General features: G+C 37.9%; 1 protein-coding gene across 4 annotated transcripts in view; it reads left to right on the forward strand.

Moving 5' to 3' along the window:
* The window catches only part of EPHB1 (EPH receptor B1), a 402482-nt gene that overhangs the window by 297302 nt on the left and 92437 nt on the right, over positions 1-12743 (forward strand). For all 4 annotated transcript variants that reach the window (XM_081956413.1, XM_081956414.1, XM_081956415.1 and 1 more), the window contains one exon: positions 4017-4352. In XM_081956413.1, the coding sequence (XP_081812539.1) occupies positions 4017-4352 (336 nt within the window). The remainder of the gene's footprint in view (positions 1-4016; positions 4353-12743) is intronic.

The following is a 12743-nucleotide window of genomic DNA, read 5'->3' on the forward strand; positions in this document are numbered from 1 at the left end:
TAAACTATGTCAATAGTTTTTTCTATGTCAATAATACCACAACTGAAACATTTGGCTTCAGTTTTGATTTTGAAAAAATCAGTACTAAATACTATATATTCTAGCTTGAATCCAGTTCTAAGATTTATACCAACTACTGTTCTTTTTAACAGAACTTGGCCGGTATGCTGATTACTTTATGACTGGACCAGTGTTGAATTGATCTGTTTGTTATTAATTGGCTTTGAGATCTTTCTTCTGGGCACAATTGCTGGTTTAGTTTTCATGTTATATACTATATGCACATTTGTTATTCTTTTCAGTATGGTCCACAATGGAATTCTGCAACTTTTAAACTTCAGTTAATTGACTTTTTATTGTTGCATCTGTAGAAAATCAGTGTTGAACTAAATTCTTACCTTGTAAAGTGCTTCATTATTTATAGATTGATACTTCCTATGGATATGAGTTAAATAGTCTGAACTCTGGTGTCCCTGTTGCTCATAGTAACTACATAGAAAATAGACACAAAAGGAGACCTTTCTAAGGCTTCAGTAAATATCCATTATTTTAGCCTTAAACATTAATGTATCAATAAGAGCTTTCCAGATTTTAATTGCTTAAAATCTGGCAAACGTAATTCCAGGCAAGATGGGTGGCATATAAATTGATAAAAGCATCTTTTCTTCTCCTAACCTCCACCCAGAACCTGCTTCAAGTATTTTTTTTTATTAAAAGAGTTTTATACAAACAAATTTTCCCCCTTTTCACCCCCCCCGCCATACAATGTAAATCTCATACAGATGCTATGCCCCCCACCCCCCCCGCAAAAATTCTCATTCAAATATTATACCAAATACTTTGCCCCCTCCCCTCCCCCCGTCTTAAAGTGAATTACTCGTTCACATATTGTACCCCCTCTCCTCCCAACAATCACAATATAAATTTCTCTTAGAGTAACAATAGCACATTAATCCCATCTTTTAAGCTAATTTAACATATATAACTCATAATATAAATTTCTCCTAAAATAACAATATTTCAATAATCCCATCTTCTAGTTTATTTATACATATATGTTGCCCCGCCCTCCACCCTAACCCTCCCCCACCTCCCACTCAAACCCACCCCCCTGACTTCCGCTGTATACCACTCTAACAATTCCAAGCATCCCATATATTATTTACTCTGATCATCTACCAATCTAAACATTCTTACCTAAAGGCTACATAGTACTTGCTAGTCTGGTATTTATTCTGTATATAATCAATCCATTTTACCCATTCCTGTGTATAATTCTCCTGCTTCTGACCTTTTAAGAAAGCTGAGATTTTTGCCATTTCAGCGAACCCCGCCACCTTCTGAGTCCATTGACCAATTGTCGGTAAAAAATCTTTCTTCCAATGTTGCGCAATCAACAACCTAGCTGCTGTGACCATATGCAAGACCAATTTTGTTTCCCCTTTGGTAAAATCCTTAGCTATACCCAATAAAAACATTTGTGGAGTGAATTGTATTCTTTTCTTAAATACATTCTGCATAACCCACCGTATTTTTATCCAAAAAGCTTTAACCTTGTTACAAGTCCACCATACATGAAAAAAGGTAGCATCTAGGCACCCACATCTCCAACATTTTGGTTGAACATTTGGGTACATGCATGATAAAATAAAAATACTTCAAGTATTGACTAATACAGATAAAAAGAGAATTATCGTTAAAGTATAAAAATCAATTATATATACTTAAATAATCAAAATTTAAAGATATTCACCAATTAAAAAGCCTTTCAGCAAAACAAGCCACTAAATTGCTAAAAAATTATCCAAACAATAAAGAGATTTGTAAGTACAAAAGGGGAACACCAAGTTGTTGGAGTCTGGTCATGAGCATGATGGTTACAAGATAGATTGGTTGCATGACACAGAAATATAAGCAAATCAGATTTTTTGTGTATATGTGACGTCAATAAAGAGATGGGGAAATGTTTGAAGACACCAGAAATTGCACAGAGATGGTTAGAATGCAGTATTGCAAGCTAACTCTGCCGACTGCCAGCAGTTTGATCCTTGCCATTTCAGGGTTGACTCCCATCCTTCTGAGGCCAGTAAAATGAGGACTCAGGTTGTTGGGGGGCAATATGCTGACTCTGTAAACCATTTAGACAGTGGTTTGTAAAGCACCATGAAGCGATATATAAATCTAAGTGCTATTGCTATTTTCTGGAATAAAAAAATGGACAGAGAATGAAAGTTGTGCTTGCCTGCCAGACAAGGCTCTATTGTGAATTGCATGTGTCAAAACCCTCATTTTCTTTTCCTGATTTTTGCTTCAAATGTTGAAGTGCATGTCTTCAGCATATGACTCTGAAAGGTGAGAGACACTATACTACCAAAGAAGAACAACCAACTTATTTTTTTATCAGGATTGTTGCTTTGTACTTGTCAGAGCTTTGCTCAGGGCATGGCAATAAATCTCTTCCTATAAAACTCAACCAGCATTCATGAGTTAGCAGAGGAAACACCAAGGATGAGCTTCAAATAAATAATTTGCTTTTGTTGCATATAATAGAAGCCTGAGTAATGATAATCACCTAATGCAGATGTAGCAATCCAGTCTACATGTAGGGGAAGGAATAGCAGAGCCAAGGGAAGGGGTAAAAAGAGAAATTGAGAGTCATTACATTACATTACAAACAAGTCCCCTTAATTGCCTTTGAAACTTACCCAGCTCTTACCAGGTGCTGACCATTAGTTAAGAAAATTTCTGTGCATAGGCTTCCAGCAATAAAACAGTTAAATTGATCCTGCATGTATGGACCTGGCTTTTTGCACCTTACATAAATCTTCTCAACTCACAAAAATTTCAAGTGGAAAAGCTATAATCCTTACATACAGAGATATACTGTATTTACCAAGTACCGGTAGAAGATCTTTTTTAGCCATCCTACAGTTTAGGGCACTCCTACAGGAGAGTGCTTTAAGGATGATAAGCTTTGGACTCCACATTTCTCCTTTCCTTTCCCTTCCCTCTCAAAATGTAAGAATTGACTTTCAAATTCAAATTACGGGGGGGATGCACGCACATGCGCTCATGCGGCCGTCCACCCATCCTTGTATGTGCATGCACGTGTCTTTCAGAAAATAGATTTTTGTTTTTTTAGTATACTAGCTAGATTCAATTATTTGGAAGGAACAAAAAGTAATCTAGTTTGACTCAGATCACCCAGAGATAAAAGTCTTAAGTGAGTGATGCCATATTATTACCATTCTACATGGGGAGAGAATGTACTCAAGATAGACATCTATGACCACAAGGCTGTGACACAAACAAGCAAGGAAAAGACAACATTCTTGCTCTTCTGGATATGAAGATGATTGTGCTACACAATCCATGGGTTATTTGCTGATATAAGATGCTTCAAGGTAACTGAAATAAATGAGACCAGTAAAAAAAAAAAAACCCTCTTCTAGGAACATCACTTGTCAATTTTCTTAGCTAAGGTGATCATTGAGAATTTGTGAATGAAATATATGTGTTATAATTTCTTATATTCTCTTTTAAGATAATAATTCTTCAAAACCTGTTTACAAGTAAAAAGGAACGAAGTAGAAATGAAATATTATTTTAAAATAAGCCTGCTACTAAAATTCTTCCTACATGACTGCCGATAGTAATGGGTCAGGAAGGTGTGGGAAGACCAGAGCAAGCTACCAGTAAATCACGTTTTTCAAGAAGGGGATATTTGGGAATGACAAATGTTTATCTAATACCATGGTGAAGACAATGAAGATCATTTGGAACATGGGAAAGTCTCTGCCATCCTCAGTAGAAGCCCGACAAGTAATATAGCAGTCACTCATGTGGTCACTTCCTAAGTGAATTATTGCAATTGATTTAAATAGCAAATAAATATTTTGTACAAAAACAAAATAAACCAAATATTCCAATGTTTTAAAATACCGCTAACATTATACATTTTACTGCAGCCCTATATTTACTTGCATAGCCTTGATCTGAAAATTGTTATTTAACAGGTGTTCCCTCAGGACCTCGGAATGTAATCTCTATTGTCAATGAGACTTCAATTATATTAGAATGGCACCCACCTCGGGATACAGGAGGTCGTGATGATGTGACCTATAATATAGTCTGCAAAAAGTGCCGGTCAGATCGCCGTAGCTGCTCCCGCTGCGATGACAATGTGGAGTTTGTGCCAAGACAACTGGGCCTTACAGGAACTCGCGTCTTCATCAGCAACCTGTGGGCTCATACGCCCTACACCTTTGAGATCCAAGCTGTCAATGGGGTTTCTAATAAAAGCCCATTCCCGCCACAGCATGCCTCAGTGAACATCACCACCAACCAAGCAGGTAAGATGCAGTTCGGGAACCGCCAGTATGATTTTCTTAGGGAAAGAAATTTATACTTCGATATTTTTGAATATATCTTGATTTCAGAACCATTAAATATTGCAATCTAGTTCTAGAATAATCTGTAGATCTTGATACTTGTTATTTCTTCTTTTTCCCTTTTAAGCACTGGGAATTGGGGGTAGACCTCTTGCCAGATTTTGCTGTAACTGGCGAATTTATGACACCCATCATATATAGCTATGATAGACTTAGTAGTAGAATAATACTTAACAGGTCCCAAAAACATTGCCTTCTTCCAGTAGGCTTATCTGGGATAGTGAGTCAATGAGGAGAAGTAACAGCAATGCTAAAATGTGCAGCAGGCAGGTAACTGAACTTTCAATCTTTTAATTACCAATAGTACTGTCGTGTAGGTAGTACTGGATTTACAACAATTCGTTTAGTGATTATTCAAAGTTACAACAGCACTTTAAAAAGTGACAGTTTTTCACACTTACACCATTGTATCATCCCTGTGGTCATGTGATCAAAATTTGGATGCTTGGCAACTGGTTCAAATTTATTTCAGCTGTTAAGTTAGTACCATGATTGTTAAATGAATGTGGCTTTTTCATTGACTCGGCTTAACACAGGGGTGTCCAAACTTGGGAACTTTAAGACTTGTGGACTTCAACTCCCAGAATTCCCCAGCCAGCCATGCTGGCTGGGGAATTCTGGGAGTTGAAGTCCACAAGTCTTAAAGTTCCCAAGTTTGGACACCCCTGGCTTAACAGAAAGGTCACAAAAGCTGTTCACATGATCCTACGATAGTGTCCCAGAGTCATGTGAACAGCTTTTGCGACCTTTCTGTTAAGCAAAGTCATTGGGAAAGCCACATTCACTTAAATGGTACTAACTTAAAAGCCGAAATGATTCACTTAACAGCTGTGGCTAGAAAAATCCTATAATGGGGCAAAACTCACTTAACAAATTTCTCACCTAACATAAAGTTTGGACTCAATTTATGGTCGTAAGTCAAGGACTACCTGCATATTTATACAGAGGCAGAATAACAAATATTACATTGCAATTGGATTCTGCCGCTACTGGAAATAAGTGAAATCCTAGAGCAGGCATGCGAGTAGAACAGCAGCCATGTCAGGCCATTAAAACCCATGTGCTGCTCATGTCACAGTTTCTTGGATTGCTCACATGGTGGCACTCAGTACTGGTGGAAGAACTTCATTTTCCTAAAGAGCAAAAAGAAAATTGGGGCGATGAGATAGTCAAACTAGAAACATGATCTGGAAGGAAAACATCTGGATCCATATAACAGCTGGATAATATTTGTACAGCCAACATTCTTAACAGCAAAAACAAAACCACAGCAACCTATTGAAAGAAGCAGAATTTCTTCTGGACTTTGTCGTCTCTTTTTTCCTCTGATTTTTTTTTATAACTAGAGATAATCATGGATGAAGCAATCGCTGACTCTTCCTTGACAGAGAAATGGAGAGGGGGGGGAGGTATCTTGATACTGATGGATCTGCAATGTTTGTGCATATATTCTTTGGTGGGGGATAGAAAAGCTAACAGGTAGTGACCCTGACTAAAAGCTTAATGAAGAGAAAAATTAACTGTTGAACCACTGGGAGGTGACAATAAACCACAATCTGTTTTGGTTTGGCTATAACAAGGGGATGAAGATTCTTCTTTTGTGCAATATATGTTAAATAGGAAGCCTTTATTAATGCCATCCCTAAAGAATTCACATCAGCAGTCACAAGATTTTTAAAAAAGTCTTGGTAACAATATTTGAGCATTCTGTCTCTCAGAAGTAGGAACTTGGTTAGCTCAACATGTCAGAGTGAATTGGGCACCAAGATACAACTGAGATATAAGCAGAAGTGTTCTGGCAGTGATTCTTGGCCCTTTTGTCCATCCTTTCTGTTTCTTTTTCTTTGTCTTCATTTGTTCACCTGCTCATCTACTCTTCCATTGCTCTGTTCTCCAGCCTCAGGTCATATCCATTGTCTGGTTGGCCAAACTGGATCCATAGAGCCATCTCCAAATGTCTGCCCTTCCTCTTTTTATATAGATCCATTGTTTTTAGGTGGTATGTCCTTTGCTCTTTTTTGTTCCTGACAGCTAGTGTCCCTACTCCCCATTTATCCATTTTCTCTTTTTCTTCCTCATTATTCCTGTCACAAAGCTGTGATTATTAAAAATTGATGCATTTGCATTGTAACTGGCTTTCCTCTGCATTTATTTATTCCAGGTAAAGTGCAATTGCTTTAGGCATATTAAGGATGCACCCTGTGTTGGAAAGGCCTGAAAGATGGAGCACATATTTGGCAATTAGACATGAGGCTTTAGCATTCAGCACATTTTAAGCAAGTAGAAATGGTGTGCTGAGCAAACTACAGGCATTTAATGGGAGAGTAATAGGAATGCAAAGTGGACTAGATTTGTAGGTTTGACATTGACTCACACATTGATGCCTAACGTTTTGATTTGCTGTCCTTATTTTTTATCCCCTGCTAATTTGAAAATGCAGCATATTTCTAACTGCAAGCTGGACTGCTAATGCAACAGAAAGGCATATTACAGGCAGCTGTATCTTCACATATTATGGCATGCATTCACAATCTACATAGTCTTTATTAAATTCTTGAAGGAAAAAAAAAACCAAGGTAACAGACTTTAATGAAGGACAAATGATATGAAAATTGCATGTTCTAAGTTCACCTCAAAAAGTATTTATGTCAGTTCTCTTCTTTAATTAATCTAATTAAGCATTTTTAACAGAAACAAACTGGAATGCTTTTCTCAGGTTTGTAAGAATTGACCTACATCCTTAGCTTAGCCATCTGTCTACCCATTTACCCATATATTTCTTTTCATTTCTTGGAAACAGTTATCTCTCCATCTGTCCCTTTTGCCTTCCATAAAATTCTCCATCCAATACATTCCTATTTAATTGATTGTATCTGCTGGGCTCTCTTCAGTTCTTCAGTTTTTTACTGAAGTGATAGGCCTGAAGGACTCTCTAAATGGATTTGAGGTCTTCTGCACCACTGACAATTCTATCCATTTGCCTGCTAGGCTATTGTTTTATGAAATGTTGCTAACTGGGCCTTTTCTCAAATGTACATCCTAATTTCCTATGTGAACAAGCTTGCAGGCATATAGTAGATGCCATTATTCCTTTTTCAGCTGCTGCAGGCCAATTGTATATCAGCAGCATGGTTCCTATACTTCCTGTTTCAAGTTTCAAACACACACATGCACACAGAATTGCTACGTAATGGCAAGCAATTTACTCAAGGTTGAGAAGACAAGCAAAGGAACATAAATCAGACTCTATGAAGATAAGGCTTGCCTGAATAGTTTCACAGGCTGGTGCAGCCCCCAAATGCACCCTATAAGCCTCCTAAAGGCTATACATGCCCTTTTTTGGACAAAAAATGGGCCCGTTTTTGCAAAAAACTGGCCATTTTTTGGAGGTCTGCAGAGTGCAAATTTTTTTTTTAATTTGCCTCTTCAAAATCTTGGTGTGTCTTATACTCTGAAAAATACGGCATGTTCTTGCCTCCTGCTTCAGTTACTACTCTCTCACTGCTACAAACGATACTAGTACCGTTATTACTACTGCTTCTATGTTTATTATCTACTGACTGTATACACTGTCTCATTAATCTCCATTACATCCTGTTTACCATCTCTTGGCGGGATACCTTTACTTTTACTTCTCACTAGCTAAATCACCTCGGTTTGGTTTATCTGCCTGCCTGCCTGTCTTTCTCTTTAACTTTGGCTTCCTTCATTTATCTTGTACCTTAGGCAATGACCATATCTCCTGGTGATTACAGGGTTCATTATGAATACAACCTACTCTAACCTCACTTGCAGTGAATTGCTCAGGAGGTATAACTTTCTTGCACCATTCAGGTTTCCTAGGTATAACACTGTTTGCTTGCCTTGTGTTTTTCCTACTCACAGGATACACTCTGTATTGTGCCCCCTTACTAATAGGGCACTCTAAATACCTCTTACATGGCTTTTGCTTTTGCTGTGGCTTATGCAACCTAGCCTGACATCTTCTGCAGCCCTCTATAACTAGCATGCTCCACTCCCCTATTCAACAAACGTACACATTTGTCATGTGTGGGAGTATTATTAAGTACAGGTGCACAATTATTTTCTTGCATTCCCAGAACATACAGACCATCCTTTTTAACCCCTTGTGCACATACCTGTTTGCTTTTCTTAATGGTATATAGTCCCTCGGCAAATACAATTTCATAACCCTGCCTAACATGGATATACTTAACAAATTGTGCTCTAAAGCAGGTACATATAACACATCATACAGTATAGCATCTATTTATGGTACATACACATTATCTTCCCCTTTTACAGCAACACTCTGTCCATCAGCCAAGCTAACCCATGTTTGCCTTGCTGGTTTCAAACTAGAAAGCACATGTGGATCATTAACAATATGCTGGCTCGCCCCACTGTCCAACAACCATGTATTCCTGGTGTGTTCAGTTGTTGATGCTGCCAGGATAAATGACGCTGGAGAACCGCTCTACATTTGCTGCTTAAATCTGCACCCTTGTCTCTCTGCTACTCTGTTCCTCCTCTCAGGACAGCGTCTTTGGAGATGCTCAGTAGAACCACACGTGAAGCATCTCTTCACAAAGTTAACTCTTTCCTGGAATTTTACAGACGCTGGTCTGGGCTGAACACTCTCTCCTCCCTTTCTTGGTCTCCTCACCAGCTGTTTCTGCTCCTTCTCAAATAGCCAACCAGTTAAATGTGCCATGGTTAAATCCTGTTCTTGCATGGACTCTAGACTAGTCACAAGAACATCCCATGAACTGTCCAAGGAATTAAGCACCACCTACACCTTGTGTGCTTTGGTAAATGTCATTCCCGTTTCTTCCAACTTAAGGAATGTCCTTTTCATATTTTGCAAATATGTGGACATACACTCTCACAGCTTCAGCTGTGCCTTATACAGTTGCCTAGTCAGTAACACTTTACTGCCAGCAGTATCTCTCACATACACACTGAGCAATGCCTCCCAGCACTCCTTTGAAGACCCTCACGTGTATCATCTGACTGTCTTCTAAAGCAAGACTTATGCTGGCTAGAGCCTTTTCATTTTTCTCTGCTCCCCATCATCCAGAACTAGTGGTGGATTAGTAACAATCATCCACAACTCCTCCCTCCGCAGGTACATCTCCATCTTCACACTCCAGGAGAGGTAGTTTGTCTCATTCAGCTGAGACACCAGGAAACCTCCTCCCATTATGCTGACGGAGGCCATGCTGCCTGTGATTTAAACCACTTACTCTGGTGCAAGCTCACACTGGGTTACTCCTCTCTCTAAGCTCTCTAGTCACTCTGGCCCTCTCTCTGGACTGGGCCCATAACCTGTCAGATGTTTGGCAGCAGGAGTAATATTATGATATAATATTAAATCTTCAGTACCTGGACAAATGCTTTCTTCCAGCTGTTGGCACCTCTCTTCATCCCAGCTACTGAAAGTTGATATCACATGTCCCATCACTTTGAGCTGAAACATAGGTAAATGTTGTGAAAGTTCAAAACTGACATACCACGTTTTTTTTAAATACACCTCTCCAATCATGTATTTGACACATGTTTTTTGACCCTCAGCGGTCTTAAACTATTATGCACAACCTTTACCCACAAAAAAGTTTCTTTACCTCTGCAGTAATCCGTAATGCAGTTAGTCTGTATTAATGGAATATGTATAGCAGGTCATAATCTCCTTATGTAAGAATTATACACATATATGATTTGGTTATACATGAACTTTCAATGATTTTATATATTATACTCTGCGTAAGACAGAGATTAGTATTTTTGGATGGTCTCTTTTCTGAAGAAAGTAAAACAAAAAATTCTGACCTGGCATATTATGGAATATAGGTTCCCCCATAGTATTTCTATAAGACATCCTGGTGCTATTTACATTTCAATTGTTTTGAATTAATTTGCCTGATGAATTTTTGCCAACAGATCTGTTATGATGATAATAGATTCTATAAATGCATTTGAAAAATCCCACAAGAATATTATTCTTAATAGTGGTATATTTGTCATTTTGCTGATGTAACAAAATGTCTGTCCAATTTGGTAACCTCTCAGATGACTTGTCTTTAGATTTTACAAAACGTAGTATGCACCTGCTGCAAGTTTCTGACCATGGGACAGTGATAGGTCTGGCAGGCTTTGTTCTTTTTGTGAACTGGACGTGACATTTTTGTATGGCTTAATTGTCATAGTTGACTTTTACAACAGACTGGTTGATATCCCCCTCAAGACACTAGACTGAGATCATATCTTGGAGAGAAAAAAAGGATATATAGCAAAGAGAGAAGAGTGTGATTACAATTGAGACTTCTATTTTTTCCCCAATTTTGATCTGGCTCTCTTCTCATCCCTATCTTGCCAAACAGACTTTGGGATTGCTTGGTTTATCAGCAACCTAACAAGATCATTTGACCAAGACCATGCTTCTTTGGCTATCTGACAGCCCTGACCTCACCTTTTGTTAAGCTCTAAGGTTTACACTTCTCATTAGTTAAAAAAGTGGTGCTGTACAGGATAAATGAAGGTCACTTCGACAGTGTCCTTGTGTAGAATCTAGAACTAGGAACTAGAACACAAAGACAACCCAAGATATTTGTTGTGTTTGTATCCTTCTTAAATCCTTATTGAAATCAAGATTTTTGTGCTAATGACTGCATCAAGTCATAGGCTAAAGGTGAGACTGTCAAGTTCGATTAATTCTTTAATCTGAAAATTTCCCTGTTAAGCAAACTGAATTTTGAATGGGGACATTATTATAGAAAAATTGGCAGAGCTTCCTAAAATATTCCATCAGCTCCTCGTTGCACAATTTGTTGCATACACTCTAATGCAATAAGAAGCTTCTTGATTCTGATCCTTGTGCTTATTGTTTCTCTGTTTGATTTTTGGAAGGGATTTATACTTCAGTATAATTCTTTCCTTCATGCAATAATGCAAAGCAATCCATCTGAATAAGCAAGGATGGGGAAGCCTCAGTATTGCTGCCCATCCACCTGCGTACCAATTTGATGTTGATCATCTTTGCAGCATTATCCATGTTAAATAGGCAGGAACACCAGGGGGGAGGGTTGTGAATGTGGCAATTAACAAAACAGCAATCAAGCTAAGTGTTTAATTTTGGAAAATTATCATCTTCTCTGAACGGATGTGGAAAGATTAAAAAAAATTAAAAACCCAGGATTAAATGTGCTGTGCAAACAAAGGCAGGGCTGGACTGTCAACATAATCCACTAGAAAAAATAAGCAGTCACCCCACTCAGTGAATTCCTGAATACACAGGAGCTGCTTCTTCCAAAACAGAACAACCATAACAGCACAAAATAAGATTTGGGTAAATATAAACAATCAGAGGAATGTTTTCCTGTATAATTTGTAGTGTATAGGTTTAGTTTGTGTTACGTATTGTGTTACATGCTAACAAGTGGTCAGCATAAACATCTTTAACTGGCTTTTAAAAAAAAATCCTACTGGTCCTTTCCTGGCTTCTTTATTCTGGCATATCCAAATAATTAGACTAATAATAACTTGTCATTGGTTATGCTAGCCAGGATGATTATCCGAGTGATCCAAAATACCAGGAAAGCACTGTTGTCTACTCTTGATCTTGATCACTGAAAAGCTAAATAGAAGAAAAAAAATCTAATGACTATGTTCTTATCAATAGTTGTTTGATACCTTAAAATAGCCTTTCGCAACCTGCATATCTTCAAGTTTTATGTATCAAGTCTGAAAAGTTTTAGCCAGTGTAACCATTACTGAAAATACTGATGTCCACACATTTGGAAGGTTCTAAGATTGTTTCTTATGACTACCGCATGGCTCTTATTTTTGTTGCAGTAAATCATCATAGCTACTGCTGCAGATAAGCGGTTGCAAACATCACAAAAATGAGACAACTATGAAACATGAGTTTGGGGGGAGGTGGGCTTTGGAATCACAAGGAATAATCTAACAAACAGCACACCAAGAACCCCCCTAGTTTCTGCTTGTTTTTATTTATTTTAGTATAAACAAGATAAGCATTTATTTTTGTATTGCACATTTTTTAAATTAAACAGTATCTTTCTTGGACTTGCTCTGCTCCTCTCCTCTTTTCAAAAGTGGCAGCAAAAGAGTGAAGCAGAATTTTATCAATACCTAGTCAAGCATTGATAGATTAATTATTTCTCTACCTCCATAGTAGCTAGTCTTTCCACCAATATCCTATTATGCATATAGGTATTTATAAAAACCCTTCCTACTTAAGTAAGGACTTTAATTACACTGACTGAAAAGCTC

The sequence above is a fragment of the Natrix helvetica genome (assembly GCF_964273705.1).
Source record: "Natrix helvetica genome assembly, chromosome: 5".
Taxonomy (NCBI): Eukaryota; Metazoa; Chordata; class Lepidosauria; order Squamata; family Natricidae; genus Natrix; species Natrix helvetica.